At 38.4% G+C, this 23,861-nt stretch overlaps 1 protein-coding gene and 1 pseudogene across 3 annotated transcripts; one reads left to right on the top strand and one right to left on the bottom strand.

Moving 5' to 3' along the window:
• Positions 1-1,552: 1,552 nt before the first annotated feature.
• On the bottom strand, positions 1,553-5,346 carry LOC112931480 (vomeronasal type-1 receptor 4-like; annotated as a pseudogene).
• LOC112931413 (uncharacterized) lies at positions 5,235-23,483 on the top strand. 3 transcript variants are annotated; one of them, XM_072757864.1, is made up of 4 exons: positions 5,235-5,300; positions 7,966-8,030; positions 14,408-14,561; positions 21,114-23,483. In XM_072757864.1, the coding sequence occupies exons 2-4, from the start codon at positions 8,016-8,018 to the stop codon at positions 23,096-23,098; spliced, it is 2,154 nt and encodes a 717-aa protein (XP_072613965.1). In that variant the 5' UTR covers positions 5,235-5,300; positions 7,966-8,015; the 3' UTR covers positions 23,099-23,483. The 3 variants fall into 3 exon arrangements, with proteins under 3 accessions (XP_072613965.1, XP_025869887.2, XP_072614043.1); XM_026014102.2 differs by having other exon boundaries at positions 5,279-5,994; XM_072757942.1 differs by having other exon boundaries at positions 5,281-5,994; positions 14,408-14,534.
• Positions 23,484-23,861: the final 378 nt, after the last annotated feature.

Below are 23,861 nucleotides of genomic sequence, written 5' to 3'. Positions count from 1 at the left end.
AGTAACATACTAATGTTGGTTCCTTAGTTTTGACAAATGAACTATGGTAAAGTTAAGATGGTAACATTTGGGGTACTATGGGAGAGACATTTTGGAACTCTCCATGTTACCTTTACAAATTTTCTACAAATCTAAAGTTATTCCAAAACAAAATGTTTACTTTAAAAATTGCAAATGTTTATGATTTAATAAGAGGCTTACATTACAATATTTCTTTTTAAAAATATTTTATTTTGGGGCAGCCTGGATGGCTCAGTGGTTTAGTACCATCTTTGGCCCAGGGTGTGATCTTGGAGACCTGGGATCGGGTCCCACATTGGGTTCCCTGCATGGGGCCTGCTTCTCCCTCTGCCTGTGTCTCTGCCTCTCTCTCTCTCTCTCTCTCTCTCTGTGTTGTGTGTCTCTCATGAATAAACAAATAAAATCTCTTAAAAATATTTTATTTTTAAGTAATCTCTGTACCCAATGCGGGGCTTGAACTCATGATCCTGAGGTTAAGAGTCACATGCTCTACCCCCGAGCCAGTCAGACACCCCTAAAATACTTCTATGTTTGAGTTAATATCCTTTTATTTTTCCTTTCAAGTGTGTCCATTTTGCTCTGGTGGCAATTTCAAAAGTGCTAATACTCCTTGTTAAACCAAAATATATTCATATCTTCAGCTTCAAATTGCTACTCATGTACTGTGCCAAGCTTGACGAAATGCTCCTCCGTAACCGCTGGTATCTTCAAGTTGGAAAAGCAGAAGTCCATTTTGAAGTCCTTTTTGCCAATATCGTCAACCGCCATTAAGATTTACCATAGAACAATCTACTTTCTAAACATCCTCAAAGTCCATTCAATCTCTTCCTACACGCTCAGTCTGTTTACTGGCTGCCTCCCACCTGCACCCTTTGTAAAATTCAGCTGACACATCTTCCTATGTTCCTCTTCATTCTCTGCAGTTTACTCTTCAAATGGTGACTTGAAAATATTTTAATATGCTCATCTTTCTCCGTAAGCGTTATCATATTTCAAATGTCCCCAATTTCTCTTAGGATGTAAAGCACAATATTCGCAACACAGCCTTCAAAGCCAGTAATAAGTAAAACCTGATTTTTCCCTCCAGCTTCACCCCAGGCTATTTGGATAACAAATCAGGACCCCTGCTCCCACTCCCAGTTTCTGGACAGAGTTACCCACATGCTACTCCTTCTTATCCAACTGTCTTTACAATTCCAAGCTCAGGTACATCTTAGGAAAATTTAATATCTCAATTTGAAAGTTACACATTCAAAGATATTTCTAGTATTTTCAGATTATTTCAGGACTGTTCTATGGAATCTTAGCTTCTCTACTTTAACCATTAATACAAATGCAACTATATAAGTACACACATGTTAATTACAAAGGGTCCATGTTCTGTGCTATTGTTATTTACTATTTTATACTAGGCCCCTGTCATTCTGTTTCACTCACCCCTTTCTCTGTTCTTAACATGCTTTGAGGTCTGAATGCATCCATGACTGAACAGGTGGAGGATAATTCTTATTTCTCTGATGAGATGAGGGAATTATGTATTTCTTCCAAAGCAGACACAGTAGAGCCTGGATGTGCTGGGGTCATGGCTCATGAGAAAAAAAGGACTAACAGTTGGAAAACATGCAGTGATTAGTACAGCAGTGGTCATCAGCCACCAACTGTACTCATCAGAGAGAGCCAAGTAAACATAAATGATGGAGGAGAGAGAATAAAATGATACAAAGGTGCTCACCAAAACAAGGATGCTCTGGGTGGCTCTGGACTCAGGGGAGGGTCTCAGGGGGAACTTGTTCCTATCAATGTGTTGGACCCTCTGCCTGTGCCTGTGAAGGAGGAAGACCATGGAGCTTCTGGCCAAGGTCATGAGTCCCAAGAACAAAATGTCATGGAAAGATGTAACTATGACATACACTAAGTCTGTGATCTTGGCACGATACTGTGAAGCAGAACAATATCCCAAAGCTCTTTTCTTTGTAATATTTTTGTTTCTCCATTACCAGTCATATAAATAGGAAAGAACATATTTACCACCATGTGGAGCACCCAACAGAGGATACTGGAGGGACCAATGTACTTTGGTACTTTCACTTTAAGCTCTGCCCACCTGGAGTTCCCAGGGTGGATCATGATAGCCTGTAAGACATTCAAGAGGCAGGTGGAGTAAATGGACATACCTCTGGCTACTCTGTGAACATACAAAAAAATGGAGCATCCATAATAATTGGTGAAATATTTCAACCCTAAAGCTGCCATGGTTTCTGGGACTCCTCTGCAGAGAATGACCAAGGAATTGGCTACAGTCAAGTGCCTAAGAATCAAATCTGTGGATCTTGGCTTGCATCTGCTGAAGTAAAGGGACGTGTAATGATATAAGAGTGAGGAATTCCCCAGGAACTAAAAGACAACCTACAGAATGGGAGAAGAAGATATTTGCAAATGACGCATCAGATAAAGGGCTAGTTTCCAAGATCTATAAAGAACTTATTAAACTCAACAGCAAAGAAACAAACAATCCAATCATGAAATGGGCAAAAGACATGAACAGAAATCTCACAGAGGAAGACATAGACATGGCCAACAAGCACATGAGAAAATGCTCCGCATCACTTGCCATCAGGGAAATACAAATCAAAACCACAATGAGATACCACCTCACACCAGTGAGAATGGGGAAAATTAACAAGACAGGAAACCACAAATGTTGGAGAGGATGCGGAGAAAAGGGAACCCTCTTGCACTGTTGGTGGGAATGTGAACTGGTGCAGCCACTCTGGAAAACTGTGTGGAGACTCCTCAAAGAGTTAAAAATAGACCTGCCCTACGACCCAGTAATTGCACTGCTGGGGATTTACCCCAAAGATACAGATGCAATGAAACGCCAGGACACCTGCACCCTGATGTTTCTAGCAGCGATGTCCACAATAGGCAAACTGTGGAAGGAGCCTCGGTGTCCATCGAAAGATGAATGGATAAAGAAGATGTGGTTTGTGTATACAATGGAATATTACTCAGCCATTAGAAATGACAAATACCCACCATTTGCTTCGACGTGGATGGAACTGGAGGGTATTATGCTGAGTGAAGTAAGTCAATCGGAGAAGGACAAACATTATATGTTCTCATTCATTTGGGGAATATAAATAATAGTGAAAGGGAATAGAAGGGAAGGGAGAAGAAATGGGTAGGAAATATCAGAAGGGGAGACAGAACATAAAGACTCCTAACTCTGGGAAACGAACTAGGGGTGGTGGAAGGGGAGGTTGGCAGGGGGTGGGGGTGAATGGGTGACGGGCACTGAGGGGGGGCACTTGATGGGATGAGCACTGGGTTAAGTTTAAGCTTTTAAAAAATAAGTTAGTTTTGGAAATTGAGACACATTACTAATACTGTAGGAATTGGTGAGGCCTTGACTTAAAACTTTCTTTGTACTGTGATTTCCTTTTGGGTGTACTTTGCTAAGTGAAACTTGTTAACATTTTTTTGTTAACTAAATTTTTTTCTTAAAATAAAGATTTTTTCACAATAAAAAATGTATGTTGGCAAATTGAACACCAATAAAAATAATTAAAAAAACAAAACAAAAAGAATAACATGATAAACAAGTGAAATTTATGTCTAGAATTCAAGAATGATTCACTATTAGAAAATTCATTAATATTGTTCATCATATTAAGAGAAATCAAGAAATCTTACTTGTAGTTACAAAAACATTATTTGGGAGAATTAAACATGTATGGATGTTAAAACACTAGAAATTAGGGGCACCTGGGTGGCTCAGTGGTTGAGCATCTGCCTTTGGCTCAGGTCATGATCCTGGGGTCCTGGGATTGAGTCTTGCATAGGGCTCCCCTCAGGGAGCCTACTTCTCCTTCTGTGTCTCTCATGAATAAATAAAATCTTTAACCGCCCCCCCCCCCAACACACATACGCACACATTTGAAATTAGGAATTGATGGATCTTTCCCAATTTGACAAAATGAAATCTTCATCTAGCTGGTAGGGAAGCAGTAGACATATTCCACTAAGGCCAGAAACCACACTAAAAAAGCACATGATCACCTGTTCTATTCATTTATCATTGTGCTGGAGGTTTAGCTGGGGCAATTTAAAATGGCATTAATAATTAGAAACAAAGATGTAAAACTATGTTTGCAGATGATACAAGTGTAAGTCTGGAAACACGAAGAAACTGGTAGAAAATCTATTACAAACAATAATTCAGTAAGCTAATAGGACCTCTATAATATTGTTATACAAAAACAACAACCTTTTTTGTACATAGGCTATTTTATTTTTAAGTAATCTCTATACCCAATGTGGGACTCGAGCTCATGACTTGCATATTTCACATTAATAATTAGTAAGTGTATATAGGATGCTACTGGAATGTGAAAAAAGTTTTACTATTTCCTTGTATTGGTCACATAAAGAACACACATCCTTATCACATGTCTCAGGAAGTACTTCCAAACTAATATTTCATCAGTACCAGGAAAAGTTAAATTTATCTGTAAAAGAGTGCACCTTTCGCAAATCTCGTTATCTGCACTTGACACAAAGCATGCAGAAACAGAAAACGAAAAGATCAGTTAAAATACCTAATCTTCAAGTTAAAAATACTCTTCCAAAGTAACTGAGAATGAAGATTTTTTAGGAAATTGAAATTGCAACCATATTTAGTAATTAATACAAAACTGCACATTCCCCACAGAGCAGCTCTGCATTCCGCATTCCAGCTTCCATCAACCCCCATGGACCACTGGGTTTTTGCTCAATTAAGGAGCATCTGGGTTGCTCGGCGGTTAAGCGCTTGCCTCAGGCCCAAGGCGTGATCCTGGAGTCCCACATAGGGCTCCCAGCATGGAGCCTGCTTCTCCCTCTGCCTTTGTCTCTACCTCTGTGTGTGTGTGTGTGTGTGTTTCTCATGAATAAATAAATAAAATCTAAAAAAAAAAAAAATTAGGAGCTGTCTCTGTCATATCGGTCGCCTCGTGCTCAGTTTCTCAAATACTGCAGGTTCCAATAAAACCAGCTCGCACTTCCCTAATGTACCCAGCCTGGCTCCAAGGGACACCAATCGGTACTCAAAGGAATTCCGCAGCAGCACCTGAATCCCCCCGGGAGGGAGCGAAAGAGCGAGGGAAAGAAGTACAGAAAAGTAAACTGCCGGACGCCACGCGCGCAGGCGCAGAGCGGCCCGGCTCCCGCCCGGCGGCGCACGCGCACGCCCGCCTTCCTGCAGACCCGGAAGCGGATCGCACGGAGCAACGGGCGCTCGGGTGAGTGAGTCTCCATTTTTCTGGTTCGTGCCGCGGGCGCGCTCATAAGGCCCCTCCTCCCTACCCAGTTTCGGGGTCGCCTGGTAAGGTAAAGTCCTTGAACCCACTCGTTCCTGTCGCTGGGAGGGCGCCCCTTTCGCCTGTCACGGCGTCGCCGTAGGACGTTTCCGAGTCCTGTCGTTCCGTGCGGGACCCGGGAGTCTGCGTTCGTTTCCAGTTGAAATCGCTCTGAGGCAGGTACCAGGCCCAGCCTTGCTGCCGTCGGTCCTTGTAGACACCGATCGCCCTTCTGGTCGCTTTCTTGCTCAGAACGTTGCTCCGATCCCCGATTCTGCCCCCCCCCCGTCCCCACCCCCAACTGCGTCGGTATGGTGGTCGCTCGGGAGGTGGATGCGGCCCTTCGCCCCGCTCCAGGGAGGGCAGAGGGGCAACGCAGATGGCGGGGAAGAGGCAGGAATCGGCGGAGTTAGGGGGCTATCGGAAAGTCTGGGGAGGAAGAACCGCAGGGATCGAAAAAGGTTGCAGCAGAGTGGGGTCAGGCTGTTGGAGGCGGAGTAAGTCGGGAGGGAAACCGAAGGATGCGCAAACAGAGAGGGAAACACAGATGGACAAAAGGAGAGAAGAGAAACAAGGACAAAGAGACACAGAACAAAACACATAGTGGTCTCGGAGAAAGCCCAGGACCCAAACCCAGGTGAGTATTGAATTTACTGGATGTAGACTATAGAGTTGTGAAGTGCTGATTTGTGCCTCTGTAATTAAAATTTATTGAATTGTCTCAATTATGCCCAAGAGAATGAGAATGTGAAACCAAGTGTTTGAGGCATCTGCATGTTCTAATGATTGCATCAGAGGATGAGTCCATTTGCAAGCCCTATTCCTCTAGAGGGCAGAGGCCTAGCTCAGTCAGATCCAGGTCATCCTCTTCTTTTCAAGAAATGGGGGAAGACTTTATGTCATCACATGGTTTTTTTCAAAATGACTTTTTTTTTTTTTTAAGATTTATTTATTTATTTATTCATGGTAGACAGAGAGAGAGAGAGAGGCAGAGACACAGGCAGAGGGAGAAGCAGGCTCCATGCCGGGAACCTGACGCGGGACTCGATCCTGGGACTCCAGGATCGCGCCCTGGGCCAAAGGCTAACGCTAAACCGCTGAGCCACCCAGGGATCCCTCAAAATGACCATTATTAAGAGTACTGTTTCTCTCTCCTTTATCCTGTGGCTCATTCTTTTCTAAATTTGATGTATCCTCACACTTGTTTCAATTTTGATGTCAGAATCCACTGGTATCTTTAATTTCCAAATTTTTTGCCACCTTAATTTTTTGTTCATATTACGAGTTTTAAATGCTTTCTATTTATTATTGTTTTATGTCTGGTAAATAACTTTATAGTAGTTCATTATGCATCTGGTAGGGATGTTGATAATCTTTTAACTCTCAAAATCTACTCTAGCCAGTTAGTTTAATATTCAGCAGTTCCCTTCTTCCCTTAAGTGGTCTGATTAATGACTGAACTCTGAACAGAAGTCTCCAACTAAGTAGATGTTTCTCTCAAGTTCCCCTTGCATTTTGTATGCAGATGTTGGAAAGGTGGGCTGGATTGATGTGGAACTTTATTCCAACAGAGCCCATCTGTTTATGATGCAGAGATTGTTCAGATTTCATCTCCACAGGTGACCCTTTTTCATGTTTTTCAGGACTAGTAACCATTGTTCATTTCATTTATTTTTATTGTATTTTTTTCTGGAAAAGAAGAATTAAATGCTTGGTTTTGATTAAACCCATGAAAGAGAACATGAAAGGTAATGTGGAATTAGGACAAGTTCTTTCTCCTTAAACCTTCCTAGGCTACCATTTCAGAATTTACTTCTACCCATTTCTGCTCACTCAATTCAGACCTCTTAAGGGTAACTTGGTAAAAATACTCCCTCTGAGACATAGTGCAGACAACTGACATGAAGATGATAAACCAGAAATTCTGAATTTGAGCTAATAAGATCGCTGAAGTGATTTTCAAAATTGGGGATGTGTTTGTCTTTGGAGGTTTCTAGGAGAGTGTGCCCTGTTACTGAGTTTAAGTAGTGATAATGAACACCACTAAAAAAGAGGCAGGAGGATAGTCTTAAGAGACCAAGGCATGCTCCTCTCAGCTCCTATTCTCTCTCTGTATTGTAACTAAATCTTAAATTTGATTGTGTCATCTCGATATTAAATCTGCTTATAGGTTCCCATCACCATTAGGACAAAAATCTAAACTCTTGCTATCGCTTTCAGGTAGCTCCGGAGTGGGGGTAAAAGAGTTTGTCCAAATTGATGGAATGGACAGGCTTCTGTATTTCCAATCAACCATTCATTGGATGCTGGCTGCCCAGGGAGAAGCCAGGAACTTGAATGATGCAGTTCCTCTGGCTGAGTGGACAAAGGATGATGCAGTTGCAGTAGAATATATGGGTTTCAGCAGGAGAGGAGAGCTTTCTGAAGAAATGGCTGAAAAATGCACTTATTGCCTTCCATATAGGAGTTACTGTTCCTGCATCCCTCCTGTTGCAGTAAGCAGCAAAGGACTGTCTTTCTCCCATATTAAGGTTCTCCCAGTATGTATATTGTGGCAGAGGAAAGGGTTATGTTGATTCTGAGCATTAACATACTTTTTGTTACACAGAATAATCTTACCTGAGAAAGAAGCCTGGAAGAAGAGAGAAAAAGGGAGGAATGGCTTTTTCCCAGGTAAAAGTCAGATTTTAGTTGATTGTTCTCCTTCCTAAAATGTTACATTTTGGACTTGCTAATCTTTCCTGTCTCCGAAGTGTCCTGCCTAAAATGTTTACTCACAGCCAGGGCCTTCTCCCAATCTCATCTCCATGCAGATTCCATCTCACTATGACCTAGGACATAGAACTTGAGAAGAGGCTCCTTTTAGGTGATCATCTTGTGAAGGATCTTCTGTGCAGGCATTGACTGGAGATAGGGTATAGGCTCTGTGGTGTCAGTGAGGTTGGGCATTAAGAATTCTTCAGAAACTCCTGGATGCCTTTTCGGTTCATGTAAATCAAGATGAAAGAGATTACATGTGTAAGTGATGAATTAATGTGCACAAATACCTGAGAAACTCTGGAAAAGAATGATGGGGGATATTTGCTTTGTCTAATTTTATAAATGTCTTTTGACATTAAACAAGGAAATCAGTTTATTTCTGACTCCAGGATATTAATACTTTGAAATATAATGGGAAGTTCAAAGTAGGAATAAGGAATAGGGAGGGTGTTTTGTTTTATTAACAATTCATTTTAAAATATAGAATCAACCTATTTGTCTAATGGTAAGTGTTCTTTAAATGATTCATAGCACACCCATCTCATAAAGACCGTAATGTTCATTTACAGACTCTTGCACAGTAGATCTTTTAGATAAAAATGTTTATAATTTAGCCAAGATATAGGACCAGAACTTTGTCATCAGAGAGGCTGGAGCTAAGTTTTGATATTACTAATTGTTAAATTTTTGGGGTTTTTGGTGTTGTGTTTTGTTTTCTGTATTAAACCTTTATGGTGTATATTTTTTGTGGTTTGGTTCCACATAGTGATACAGTTTAGAAACTAAGAAGTAAACTATCTCTTTCCCTGTCACTTCTTCTACCATCACTGATTGTCTATATCAGGAACCAATGTTCTCTTCAGTGCAAGTCTTACAAAAATGCATTTATATATTGTAATGTGATTTTAGAGAATATTCTTCAGTAAATGTTTAATTGTATTTTAATCTGCAAATTTAAATATTTACATACCATGCTTAGAGTTGTTTTCATATTAGTAAATATAGAAATAACTGCTTTTTTAGATCCTCATTGGAGCATTCTCTAAATGAAGATACATGGGTCCTTTACAATTTCTTAGTGTTACAAAGAATGCCATAGTGACCACTTCTGAGCAGACTGACTTCGCTACAGATATGTAAGGATATCTCCAGATTGTACATTTTAAGCATGATTAACAGGTTAATGATGGTGCTCCTGAGGAGGCACAGACATTCTGCTTAATAAGTAAAGGTTTTAAATCACCAGTCTTAAACATACTCAGCTAAAGGAAGCCATTGAAAAGAACTAAGAAGCAGGAGAATAATGTTTAAATAAATAGAAAACATCAATAAAGAGACAAATTATGGTAAAGGAATGGAATAGAAATTCTGGAGCTAAAAAGTATAATAACCAAAATTGAAAATTCATTAGAGGGCTCAGTAGCAGATTGACAAGAAGAATAAAGAATTGGTGAACTTAAACATAGGTTAATTGAAATTATCCAGCATGAGCAGAAGAAAGGGGAAAAAGAAGAAAAGAGAAAAAAGAAAAATGAACGGATTAAGAAACCTTTGGGACACTATAGACAATATCAAGAATACTGATACAGGGGCACCTGGATTGGGGTAGCTTAGTCTGTTGAGAGTCTGACTCTTAACTGCCGCTCAGGTCATGATCTTGTGGTCCTGGGATTGAGCCCTGCATTGGGTACCATACTCAGTGGGAAGTCGGCTTCATGATATTCATTCTCTCTCTTTCTCTCTCTCTCCCTTTCCCTCCCTCTTCCTCTCCCCCTCTCCTACCCCTCTCCCCACATGTGCATACCCGCCTAAAATAAATAAATAAAACTTAAAAAAATACAGATATACACATTATAGGAGTCCTAGCAGGAAAGAACAAGAAAGGACAGAAAGAATATTTGAAGAAATAAGAGCTGAAAACCTCCCCAGGTTCACCAAAAACATTAACTTATACATCAAAGAAACTCAATGAACTTCAACTATGATAAATGCATAGAGATCCCTGGCAAGCACATAATCAACTTTGAGACAAAAAGAGAATGTGGAAAGTAGCAAGACAGAAACAACTTCTCATCTACAAGGATTCTCTTTAACAGCACTTTTACCAGAAACTGGAGGCACGGGATCCCTGGGTGGCGCAGCGGTTTGGCGCCTGCCTTTGGCCCAGGGCGCGATCCTGGAGACCTGGGATCGAGTCCCACGTCGGGCTCCCACTGCATGGAGCCTGCCTCCCTCTGCCTGTGTCTCTGCCTCTCTCTCGTTCTCTCTCTGTGTGACTATCATAAATAAATAAAAATTAAAAAAAAAAAACAAAAGAAAGAAAAGAAACTGGAGGCAGGGGGCAATCTCATGAGATCTTTTTAAAAAATCTACCAGGAACTCTAATCAGGCAAACTATGCTTCAAAATTGATAGTGAAATTAAGAGACTCCTAGATAAACAAAAAGGTGAGGGGGACGCCTGGGTGGCTCAGCAGTTGAACGCCTGCCTTTGGCTCAGGATGTGATCCTGGTCCTGGGATCGAGTCCCACATTGGGCTCCGTGCGAGGAGACTGCCTCTCTCTGTGTCTCTTATGAATAAATAAATCTTTAAGAAAAAAAAAAAAGCTAAGGAAGTTCACACTAACAGCCTTAGCCTTACATGACCTACCAAATGGAGTTCTTCATACCGAAATGAATGGAAACTAGTGGTACCTCAGAGCCATGGTAACAAATAAAGAACACTAGTAAAGGTGACTACATAGGTAAATACATAAGCCAGTATTATTATATTTTTGTTTTGTAATTAATTTTTTTCTGCATGACCTAAAAGACAAATGTATAAAACAATCATAAAAATCTGCTTTTGAGTGTATTAAACATTTATTCACATCTGTTATAAAGAAGTAGTTTTTGATAATAAGAACATAAAGGGAGACTGTATAGGAGCAGTTGTATGCTATTAAAGCTAAGTTAATATCAACTGAAATTCACATATTAGTTTAATAATGTAAACTGTAATCCTCAGGGTAACCTCTCAGAAAATAACAAATATGCAAAAAATAAATACAAAGAGAATCAAAATGGTATGTACACACAGACACACAAAGAAGGGAGGAATCATGATATAAAATATTAGACATACAGAAAGCAAATAGCGGGCAGCCCTGGTGGCTCAGCGGTTTAGCTCTGCCTTCAGCCCAGGGCGTGATCCTGGAGACCTGGGATTGAGTCCCACGTCGGGCTCCCTGCATGGAGCCTGCTTCTCCCTCTGCCTGTGTCTCTGCCTCTCTTTCTTTCTGTCTCTCATGAATAAATAAATAAAATCTTAAAAAAAAAAAAAAACAAATAGCTAAATGTCAGAAGTAATTCTTATCAGTAGTAACTTGAAATGTAAGTTGATTAAACTCTTTATTAAAAGACAAAAGAATTTTTAAAAATGATTTCTCTATATCTACAAAAGCCTTGCTTTTCAACAAAGCTTTCACAAAGTGAAAGGATGGAAAAAGATACTTCATGTAAATAGTAATGAAACCTAGCTGGGAAGTTACACAAATATCCAGTCAAATAGACTAAGTTGTAAAATTGTTACCAAAGCTGTTGAAGGACATATTTTGAAAAAGTGGTCAATGCGTCAAGATGATAAAAGGACTATGAACAATATGTACATAATAGCAAAGTCCCCAGTTTTTTGAAGCAGAAGTTGAGGAAATAGTTACAGTATAATAGTTGAAGACCTCAGTACTCCCCTTTTAATGGATAGAATAACTGGACATAATATCAATAAGGAAATAAAGGACTGAGCAACAGTATAAACCAACTAGATTTAGGGCAGACATGTACAGAACACTTCAACAAAAACAAGGCACTAAAAAAAAATAAGGAATATAAGGGAACTTCCTCGGCCTGAAAAAAGGGTCTTCTTAAAATTCCACAGCTAGTATCATACTCATTGGTGAAAGACTGAAAACTTATAGAACAAAACAAGGGTGTACCATTTTGTCACCACAGTTTAACACTGTACTGGAATTCTAACCAGAGAAAAGAGAGAGGAACAATAAATGTGTCAAAATTGGAAAAGGAATCAAACTAGGTCTATTCACAGAATACATGATCATATATTTAGAAATAAAAATTCCTCAAAAGAACTATTAGATAATAAATTCATTGAAGCTACAGAATACAGTATCAACATTCAAAACTCAGTTGTATTTTTTTATACTAGCAGTCAACAAATTGAAAGTAAGTGGGAATAACTAAGGAAATGGAAGATTTATACACACTGAAAACTACAAAGTTGCTGAGAAAAATGAAAACCTAAATAGATGTCAAGATAGCCTGTGTTTGTGGATTGGAAGAGATGGCAGTATCCCATAAAATGATAAAAAGAGTAATGTAATCCCTAGCAAAATCCCAATAATCTTTTTTTGGACTCATTGGATTGGTAAGGATCCCAAATAACCAAAATAAACATGAGAAAGAACAAAGTTGGAGGACCTAGAATTCCAACATCAAACCTTGCTTGAGTAATCAAAACTATAATTCCAGCAGAAGCTAGAAGTGTAGATCAAAGTGACAGAACTGAGCATCCACAAATAAACCCATACATCTAATCCATTCCTTTTTTACAAAGGTGCCAAAACCAGTCAGCGGAAAAAGAATAATTTATTAAATGGTGCTGGCACAGCTAGATAGCCATGTGAGAGTAAAATTCAAACTACCTTGTACCATATAAATGATTCAGAATTAAAGACTAAATGCAAGAGCTAAAACTATAAAACTCTTAAATGAAAACAGGGGTAAATCTGCATGACCTTGGGGTTGGCAGTGAATTTTATATAGGATATCAAAAACAGAAGAGACAAAATAGATAAACTGGTCACCATCAAAATTAATAATGTTTGTGCACTGAAGGACATTATCACATAAGTGAAACATAGTCTATCAAATGGGAGGAATAATTTGCAAATTACATATCTAGTAAGGGCCTAGAATATATGAAGAACATCCAGGGGCACCTGGGTGGCTCAGTCAGTTAAGCGTCTGTCTACCTTTGGCTCAGATCATGATCTTAAGGTCCTGGGATCAAGCCTACTTTTCCCTCTCCCTGTACTTCCCCCTGCTTGTGCACACTTCTCTGCCAAATAAATAAATAAAATCTTAAAAAAAAAGAACCCAATTGAAAAGGTCAAAGGATTTTATTTTTTTTTTATTTTTATTTTTTAATTTTTTATTTATTTATGATAGTCACAGAGAGAGAGAGAGAGAGGCAGAGACACAGGCGGAGGGAGAAGCAGGCTCCATGCACCGGGAGCCTGATGTGGGATTCGATCCCGGGTCTCCAGGATCGAGCCCTGGGCCAAAGGCAGGCGCCAAACCGCTGCGCCACCCAGGGATCCCGGTCAAAGGATTTTAATACACATTTCTAGATAGAAGATAAATGAAACAGGCACATGAAGAGATGTTCAGTGAAATTAGTCATTAGTAAAATGCAAAATCTAAACCGCAGTGAGATACCATTTCACACCCACTAGGATGAGTATAGTAAAACAAAAAAATGTTGGTAAACGTGGGGAGAAATTAGAATCATGACACATTCTGTTAAAATATTGTAGCTGCTATGGAAAACTGGCAGATTCTTGAAAAACTAAACACTGTGACCCAGTAATTCCGCTCCTAAGTATATAACCAAAAGAACTGAAGACAGGTATCCAAACTTACTTGTACTTGAAAGTTCATAGCAATATTAATAACAACTGAATGCCTATCAATAGATGAGTCTAGTCCTACAGGGAAATACTATTCAGCATAAAAAAGACATGTGCTGATGGTACATACATTCATCATGGATTATGATGATGATCACATTATTCTAAGTGAAAGGAGCCAGATGCAAAAAGTCACATTTATACCATTCCTTTTACGTGAAAAATCCAAAATAGGTAAATCCATAGAGACAAAGCATTAGTGGTTGCCAGGGACTGGGGAAGAAAAGGTGAATAGGGAGCACCTGCTTAATGGGTAAAGAATTTCCACTGGAGAGGATAAAAATATTTTTGATCTAGACTGAGGTGATGTTTGTAACAACACTATGAGTGTACTAAATGCCACTGAATGGGACTTTAAAATGTCTAATTTTATGTGAGTTTCACTTAAGTTGAAGAAAATTAGAGAACTTGCTCAATTATTTTACACAGATCACTCAGAACACTCACTCCAGCCAAGTCAGCCTTTACACATTTCTGCTGCTTTTATTTTGTGTCAAAATCAGAACTCTCCCTGTCTTCTTGGTGAAATGTGTTTTCATTTCAGAGACGGTTGACATTCAGGGATGTGGCCATAGAATTCTCTGAGGAGGAGTGGGAGTGCCTGGACCCTGCTCAGCAGGCCTTGTACAGGGACGTGATGTTGGAGAACTACAGGAACCTGGTCTCCCTGGGTGAGGATAATTTCCCTCCAGAAGTTGGTAATTACTTTTATATGTCTTTGCATTTTCTCTTGAGAGCCCCTGACTTGATTGTATGAGTTTCAAATCCCTGTTCTTAAGGGAGTGATTGAAGCTGTTTTGATTGAGAATGGAAAAGCTTTATAATGTGGCAAGTAGACTCTAACTTCCTTTATCTTCAGAAAGTTTGCATTCATGCTTCCTTAGGTGGTTGCAGAACATCAGAAGTCAGAAAACCTTAGAGTGAAAATTTTAAAAGTCTGATTCTGTGGTCTTAACCCTTGTGCCTTTGATTCAGTAGTTCTTGGAAAAGAACTAGATATTTGTATTCATAAAATAACCTGTAAGCATTCAGAAGGAGGCAGTCAATTGACTCAGTTTTGAAATTCTTTTTCTACACCTCATGTAATGAACGTTCTCTCTTCACAGAACAGAGAGCTAGGAACGTATTCTGGAAGAGCAAAGCTCTTGTATCATGTTCTTTTTTTTCTTTATAATTTGAAGTCTCTTGAGAGCTGAATATCATCTCCATTTTGGAACAAGGGGAAATGCCCTGGACTGTGCAAAGTGAAGTGAAAATAGTGCAAACAGACAGGTAGGAATGTATTGAGATGGGAACATAAGAGCTCAGATAGGCAGAGTAAACTGTTCCATACTAAATATTTTTTGGAAAAGATCTATGGAAAAATAAGTTTATTTCTTGTGAGCTCTCAAAGGAAATCCCCTCCCCCCTTAATCTGTTATTCAGATGTGTAAATCAAATGTATAAGTTTAGATTCCCATTGTGATGACCCACAACACTCTTACCTGACCATACTGGTATCATGGTTTGAGAGGGACTGATATGACTGTCTCTAAGGAGTCTTTCCCGTTGATCTCTCTCGGTTCTCACACCATACACATTAGTGCTGAGGCCTCTGTAGTGCTGACTACATTCAGTTTCTGTTTCCATTTTATATCCTTGGGAGAACTTCGCAGGAGACAAACACAATGGCTGCCCTTCCATGGTATCCATGAGGCTTCGTGTAGCTGTGCCAAGCCCTCTCTGCCTGTTCAGGTCCCTCAGCCATTTCTTCAGTTCTCATTTTGCCATTCGTATATAAAAAATAGGGTGGGACTTTCTGAGATTGTGGCCCAACAGTAATATAAAGACTAGATACTGGGATCCTCTCTGACCCCCACTGCCAGATGGGGGTATATCCCCCCGTTCAGGCATTCACCTTACAGTCTGGGTAGAGCACATGGCCTTTCAAAAAACCCCACAAATTTGACCCTCCTATTTTCTTCCCATATCTTGTATTTTTTTCCCTCGTCTGCTCTTTACTTAGTCCTGGAACATAAAAGACCCTGATCTGCTGGTTTCTTAGTCTCCTCTAAGATTCTCTTTCTGAAACTTGGTTTTGAAATAGAATCCCAAGGGTCTAAAGTTTCATCCTCTTTTCCTGTTGTAATAACCCACCCTTAGGTGGCAGCTTCACAGTGGGCTCTCCCAAAGAGGAAGTTTACTGGGTAACAAAATTCTTGAAGAAAAACATTGATTAGTATGTTACAGTCTCATCCTGCTGCATAAAGAAGTGCTTCTTGAATCCACTGTGTAGAGTGGCCAGTGTGTCCCAGGATACTAAGATAGAAGGTATCAGGAGATCCTGAGTGATAAGTGCCTGTTTGACCTAATTATTGTGTAGTTACAGTGCTTCCCTAGGGCAGTGACAGGGTTGATCAGACATGGTATGATCATCATCTCTGAGCCAGCAATAAAATAGTCCTCTCACCCTCTCTCCTAGCCCCTGCAAACATGGATCTCTTTACTGTCTCCGTAGTTTTGCCCTTCCCAGGATGTCATACATTTGGAATCAAACAGTATATACAGCCTTTTCAGATTGTCATGCATTTAAGTTTCCTCCATGTCTTTTTCCTGGCTTGACAGCTCATTTCTTTTTAGTACTAAATCATATTTCCATTGTCTGAATGGAATAGACCATTTATCCACTGAAAGGCACCTTGCTGGCTTTCAAGTTTTGGCAATTACAGATAGAACTGCTATAAATATTCATATGCAGGGTTTGTGTTTTTTAGGGGTTTGTAGCACTTCATTCCTTTTTATTGCTACATAATATTCCATGTATGAATACCACATTTTGTTTATCCATTCATACATTGATGGACATTTGGGTTATTTCTGCCTTTTGGCTATACGAGTAATGCTGCTATAAACATTTTTGTACAAGTTTGTGTGGACATACAATTTTCATTTTCTTTAGCATCTAGCTAGCAGTGGAACTGCTGGGTCATATGCTAATTCTCTTTAATCTTTTGAGGAATCAGCAGTCTATTTTTCAAAGTACCATTGCTAGGAATGTATGAGCATTCCAATTTCTCCACATCCTTATCAATATTTGTAATCTGTTTCCTTGATTATAGCCATCTTTGGAATGTGGAGTTGTATCTTATTCTGGTTTTGATTTACATTTCCCTAATGACTAATGATGTTAGACATCTTTTTGTGTGCTTATTGGCCATTTTTCTATTTTTTTGAAAAGTCTATTCAGATTTTTTGTCCATTTTAAAATTGGGTTTTTGTTAAGTTTAAAGAGTTCTTTATATATTCTAGATAAAAATCCCTTATCAGATAGATGATTGGCAAATATTTTCTCTCATTCTGGGGGTTCTCTTTTGACTTTCTTGGCTGAATTTTAAAGGCTGCAGGAGATAATCTTTACTGATTTTGTAAACTAGGTTCCTATGGTGTCTCTAATAAAAATGGATTTTCATGACTGGGAGGACTTGAGGTTAAATGCTAAAAATTTCTCGATCTTAACTTTCCAAATGGAGTGTTTTTGTTTCAACTCAGATCAATTCCAATCTGCAGCCTCTGAGAACTATACTTACACAAATAGTCATGTGGGGCACAACACCCACACTGTTGCCCTTGGGCTCTCCGCCCCCCACCCTCATCACTGCTGCTCTTTACTGGCCATGTTCTTCCTATTTCAACATTTATCTCTTCCTGTTTACAAAAATAAATTTCAATATGTAAGATCTTATTACCTGTTTCAACCAAGACAGAAATGTGTCACCACTGACAACCTTGGTCTAGAGGACACAGAGTCACTTCATTTGACAAAGAAGCTGCCTTCCATTAACCCTCTGGGAAGATGATAATGTCTTAGTTGATCCTTTTCCTAGTAATAATCTAATAAAGTAGAGCTTTATTTGCTAATACTTTCTCCCATTCAGTAGGTTTCCTTTTTCATTTTCTTGGTTTCCTTTGCTGTGCAGAAATTTTTTAGTTTGGTGTAAATCCCACTTATTTTTGCTTTTGTTGATTTTACTTTTGATGTCAAGAGTGACCTGTGTCAAGTTTATTACTTGTGTCAAGTTTATTACCTCCTATTTTTTCTTTTAGGAGTTTTATGGTTTTAGGTGTTTGGTTCAAGTCTTTAATGTACTTTGAGTTAACTTTTGTATATGGTGTCAGGTAGTGGTTCAGTTCCATTCTTTTCTATGTGGCTGTCCAGTTTTCCCAATACTGTTGAAGAGATTGTTCTTTCCCCATTGTATATTCATGTCCCCTTTGTCGTATATTAATTGACTGTGTGTGGGTTTATTTCTGGGTTCTGTTCTGTTGATCTGTGTGTCTACTTTTACGCTAATACCATACTGTTTTAATTACCACAGCTCTGTAATTAGAGAATGTGATGCCTCTAACTTTGTTCTTTCTCAAGATGCTTTGGCGGTGCATGGCATGGTCTTTTGTGGTTCCATACAGATTTTAGGATTTTTCTTCTATTTCGTGTCCAGGTTTTTATGTGGACATAAATTTTCAACTTGTATAAATACCAAGGAGTTTGGTTGCTAGATCATACTTAAGAGTATATTTAATTCTGTAAGAAACTGCAAACTGTCTTCCAAAGTGTTGTACCATTCTGCATTCTCACCAGCAGTGAGTGAGAGTTCTTATTGCTCTACATCCTCAGTGGTATTTGGTGTTTCAGTGTTCTGAATTTGGACATTCTCATAAGTGTGTAATGGTATCTCATTGTTTTAACACAAATTTTCCTCAGTTAAATATGGCATTTTTTTAAACTGAGAATCTGTGATATCTTGAGGACATACTTTTTTTTAAAGTTACTGCCTTAGTCACAGAAATACCATTCAATTGACTTGCCATAGGTTTTTGTACAAGATACATTTCAGTTAACCCATGAAACCTCCTTTGTGCCTGTCCTCATTTTCAGCTGAATTCCATACAAGAGTCACCTGGTCCTTGTTGATATATATCCCATTGCTGACTTGTTTTTCCATTATTGGCTGCCTATGTTGCTAACCACATCTGTGCCATCTGTGCATGTAGACCTCTGCCATGGATCACTGTGAAACTGCCAAAAATTGTTTCTATGTTTAAATATTGCTATTAACACTGTCCTTCAATAGAAATATTCTATGTTCTAGATCATTTAGTAATGCTCCTTAGGGGCACTATTTCCTGATGATGTTTTTGAAGTCGGGTTATATAACTACACACACACACACACACACGCACATATCTAGTAAGAGCACTTCTCATCTGATGTCTCTTGTATGTCTGGGATTGTAATGATTTAAAATTCCAGAAAAAGACACCGTTATTTTTCTGTAACAAGGAAGGACATTTGGATTAAAAATGTCTTACTCTAAATTGAGGTTTCTATTTTAAAAATATATACAATTTAATTAATACACTTTTTAATTTATTTTTTTAATTTTTTTAATTTTTATTTACTTATGGTAGTCACACAGAGAGAGAGAGAGAGAAAGAGGCAGAGACACAGGCAGAGGGAGAAGCAGGCTCCATGCACCGGGAGCCTGACTTGGGATTCAATCCTGGATTGCGCCCTGGGCCAAAGGCAGGCGCTAAACCGCTGCACCACCCAGGGATCCCTAATACACTTTAAAAAAAAAAAACAAAATATAATAATATCCCCAAGGAATTTAAACCTTGGCAAAAGCTTCTTGCTAACTTTTTCCTACCATATAACTTTTATGCCCCCAGCCAGGAGATTGTTACCCATTACCCATGGTCATCTTCCATTGCTACTTTTCAGAGGGTTTTATCATATCTACATGTGTTTATATGTGAATTTATCCATTATCTTCTGTATGGCCATTTCCAGGTTTTTGCTTTTTGGAGGTCCTGTTTAGAACATTCTTATATGTTTAGAACATTCTCATATGTCTGGAACATATGCATGTCTTTGTGTGTGTGTGTATAATACATATCTGTCTAGACTGTATACCTAGAAATGGAATTGTGGGATATTCAGTTTGATTTTTTTAGAGTGTGTGAGTGGGGGTAGAGAGGTGGGGAGAGGGGTAAAGGGAGAGAGAGAATCCCAAGCAGACTCCATGCTAAGTGCAGAGCCCAACTCATGGCTCAATTCCATGACCCTGAGATCATGACCTGAACCAAAATCAAGAGTTGGACACTTAACCAACTGAGCTACCCAGGCACCCCACAGTTTGGTAATTTTTAGAGCAAATACTAAAATAACTGCAAGCCTACAATTTTCCTTTTCCATATTATCTCTCTGTTGAATGTCTTCCACTTTCACATCACACCTATAATATAAGTTTTTATAGAATGAGTCCGTATTATGCCTGTTGCCAAATCAGCTCCTCTCTTTTTTTCAAGGTCAGGTTTTTAACTGTTAAAACAATCATATTACCATATATATTGCAAGCACAAGTACTACTCCCACATTTCCTGTTATTCCTTGTGCTTCACTCTTTTCTGAATCCAAGTCCTGACCTTTGCTCAGATTTTTCATTGATCTAAACAAACTATACTGGTATTTCCTGGTATATTAATTTTGAGCACCAAAGCACCTCAGTTTCCATAGGACCTGCCCTTCCCCACACTGCATTACCAATATAAGTAAAGACCCCTGTTTATACACAGTTTAACTTGCTCAGGACAGCAGCTTGATCTGGTGTTTAATAATGTGTGGGCATATGACAAAGATACTTTAAGGTATCTGTATATTACAATTAAACAATTGATAAATCTAGTAGGTTAAGTAACCACAGTTACACAAAATAAAAGTCTCTGGATTTCTAAAGAATCCTTCCTTGAGAACTAAAGAAAGAATTTACATTCCATAAGGAACACACACTAGGAGAAACGAAACGTTGAGAACCACTGAATTATGAGATATCAGGTTCAGGTAAACACACATTTTTATAAAAACTAAGAATTAGGAAAGGCCGAGATCTCAATTATGATTTCATGTACAGTTATATAATAGTATATAGATCAGCTCCCTAATCATGAAGTATCATCTAATTATCCAGTTATATGGCAAAAAAATATGTATAATATATAATATGTTTAAAAAACATATCTGAAGATCAGAGAAAATATTAATATGGAAAAATTTATTTAAAAAAACTTAGAAACACTATATTACAATAGTGTTTGGAGACTGAGAGAGAGAGACTTCTTATATGTTTAGAAGTCTATGTTCATTATAAGTATTATTTTTGGTGTAATTACATAATTCAGTATAAAATATTTATTTACCTTCTATTTTTTAGGAGGCCTTTCTGCTGGATTTGCAACCAAGGAATTATCACCAATAGAGGACATTAATAAAGGAGAATTATACCACTTAGTGATATTGGAGAGAAACAAAAGTGATGACATCAAGAATTTTGATCTCAAGGAAGTCTGGGAAAATGTGCATGAGTTTGAAAGTCAGTGGGGATATGATGCAAGAAATAACAAAGAAGTGCCTTTGACCCATAACAAAAATCTCACTCATAGAAAAGATGAAGAACTTAATAAATCCTCAGTTACTTTTCCACAAAAACAGACTATTTCTATAAGAAATAATACATACCAATGTTTTATGCATGCCGAGCCACTTATAAGGAATTTGTTAAAACTGGAAAACAACGTAGGTGATGCTGGAAACCAGGACATAAACTGTTTGGAAAACAGAATTGGATTAAGTTTGCAGGGACACCTGGCTGAACTGCAGAGATTTCGTACTGAGGGAAAAATCTATAAATGTAATCAAGTGGAGAAGTCTGTCAACAATGGTTCCTCTGTTTCACCACTTCACAGGATTCCTCCTACTATCAGAAACATTTGGAATAAATATAGGAAGATATTAAAATATTCCTTGTTACCTGCACAATACAGGAGAGTATACACTAGAGGAAAATCTTACAAATGTAATAACTGTGGGAAGGCTTTTAGCAAAAGCTCAAACCTCATGAGTCATGAGAGAATTCATTCAGGACAGAGACCTTATAAATGTAATGAGTGTGGCAAAGCCTTTACAGAGCGTTCACATCTTACCCAACATAAGAAAATCCATACTGGAGAGAAACCTTACAAATGTAACGAGTGTGGTAAAGCCTTTAACCAGTGTTCAAACCTCACGAGACATCACAGAGTCCATACAGGAGAGAAACCATATAAATGTAACATATGTGGCAAGGTCTGTAGTCAAAATTCAAACCTTGCAAATCATCAGAGAATGCATACTGGAGAGAAACCTTACAAATGTAATGAATGTGGTAAGGCTTTTATCCAACGTTCACATCTTTGGAGTCATGAGAGAATTCATACTGGTGAGAAACCTTACAAATGTAACGAATGCAGCAAAGCCTTTGCTGAACGTTCAAGCCTTACTCAACATAAGAAAATCCATACTGGAGAGAAACCGTACAAATGTAATGAGTGTGGCAAAGCTTTTAAGCAGTGCTCACACCTCATTAGACATCAGAATACACATCCTGGAGAGAAACCACACAAATGTGATATATGTGGCAAGGCTTTTATCCAAAGCTCTAGCCTAATAGAACATCAGAGAATTCATACCGGAGAAAAACCTTATAAATGTAATAAATGTGATAAGGCTTTTATTAGGCGATCACACCTATGGGGTCATGAGAGAACTCATACTGGAGAGAAACCTTACAAATGTACTGAGTGTGGCAAAGCTTTTGCTGAGCGTTCAAATCTTACCCAACATAGAAAAATCCATACTGGAGAGAAACCTTATAAATGTAATGAGTGTGGCAAAGCTTTTACCCAGTTTGCAAACCTTACTAGGCACCAGAAAATACACACTGGAGAGAAACCACACAAATGTGATGTGTGTGACAAGGCTTTTATACAAAGTTCAAGCCTCATGGAACATCAGAGAATTCATACAGGAGAAAAACCTTATAAATGTAATATATGTGATAAGGCTTTTATTAAGCGTTCTCACCTTTGGGGTCATGAGAGAACTCATACTGGAGAGAAACCTTATAAATGTAATGAATGTGGCAAAGCCTTTACTGAGCGTTCACATCTTACTCAGCATAAGAAAATCCATACTGGAGAGAAACCTTATAAATGTAATGAGTGTGGCAAAGCTTTTACCCAATTTGCAAAACTTACAAGGCATCAGAAAATACATAATGAAAAACATTATGAACATAATATGTGTGGCAGTGGTTTTATTCAAAGCTCAAGCTTTGGGGATCATCAAAGAACTCCTAGTAGAAAGAAACCTTACAAATAAAATGATTAAGCAAGTTATTCAACATCAGAGATTCCATCATGGAGAGGAACCATATGAAACTAATGTATGTGGCAAAGCTTATAGCCAGGGCTTATACCTCACTTGATATCAGAATGTAAATCTCCAAAAGAAAGCAGACAAATGTAATGTATGGCAAGGCTTATCCAAAGTTTATACCTTGTGAACAAAACAGTTTATAGTAGGTAGAAGCCTTACAAATGTAATGAGTGATCAGCTTTATAAAAAATGTACAGCTTTTAGTGGGGGTAGGGGATGGGTGGGTGGGTAAAATAGGCAAATGGGATAAGAGGTACAAATTTCCAGTGATTAAAAAGTACTACTCTGTGGTCATGAAAGAAATTATATGAGATGGAAACTGTACAAATGTGTCAAGGTCATTACTCTGGAAACACCAAAGAATTCCAACTAGATAGAAACATTACAAATGTAATGAAGGTGAGAATTTGTTTAGCAAATTCTCTCAATGGACTACAATAAAATTCATACTGGGGGGAAGTAGGTCTATTTTTGAGGATTAGCCAATCTTGGATAATTCCACAGAAAATTAAAATTATTTAAAACTCATGAGATGATGTATATCAATGGAATAAGGCTATCTGTGGAAAGACCTAATTCTCTTTAGCTTATAAAATTTTAAAAAATGTTTTATTTTTAAAATTTTTAGTTTTTAGTAATCTCAACACCCAATATGGAATTCAAACTCATGACTCTGAGATTGTCACATGGCTTTCCTGACTGAGCC

The sequence above is a fragment of the Vulpes vulpes genome, chromosome 1, assembly GCF_048418805.1.
Source record: "Vulpes vulpes isolate BD-2025 chromosome 1, VulVul3, whole genome shotgun sequence".
Lineage (NCBI taxonomy): Eukaryota > Metazoa > Chordata > Mammalia > Carnivora > Canidae > Vulpes > Vulpes vulpes.
This window is presented reverse-complemented; position numbering and strand designations above follow the sequence as displayed.

Excerpts from the sequence above, each read along its gene's own strand:
- LOC112931413 (XM_072757864.1), top strand. Across the intron at positions 14,562-21,113 it reads TAATTTCCCTCCAGAAGTTG|GAGGCCTTTCTGCTGGATTT; the intron begins GTAATTACTTTT and ends TCTATTTTTTAG.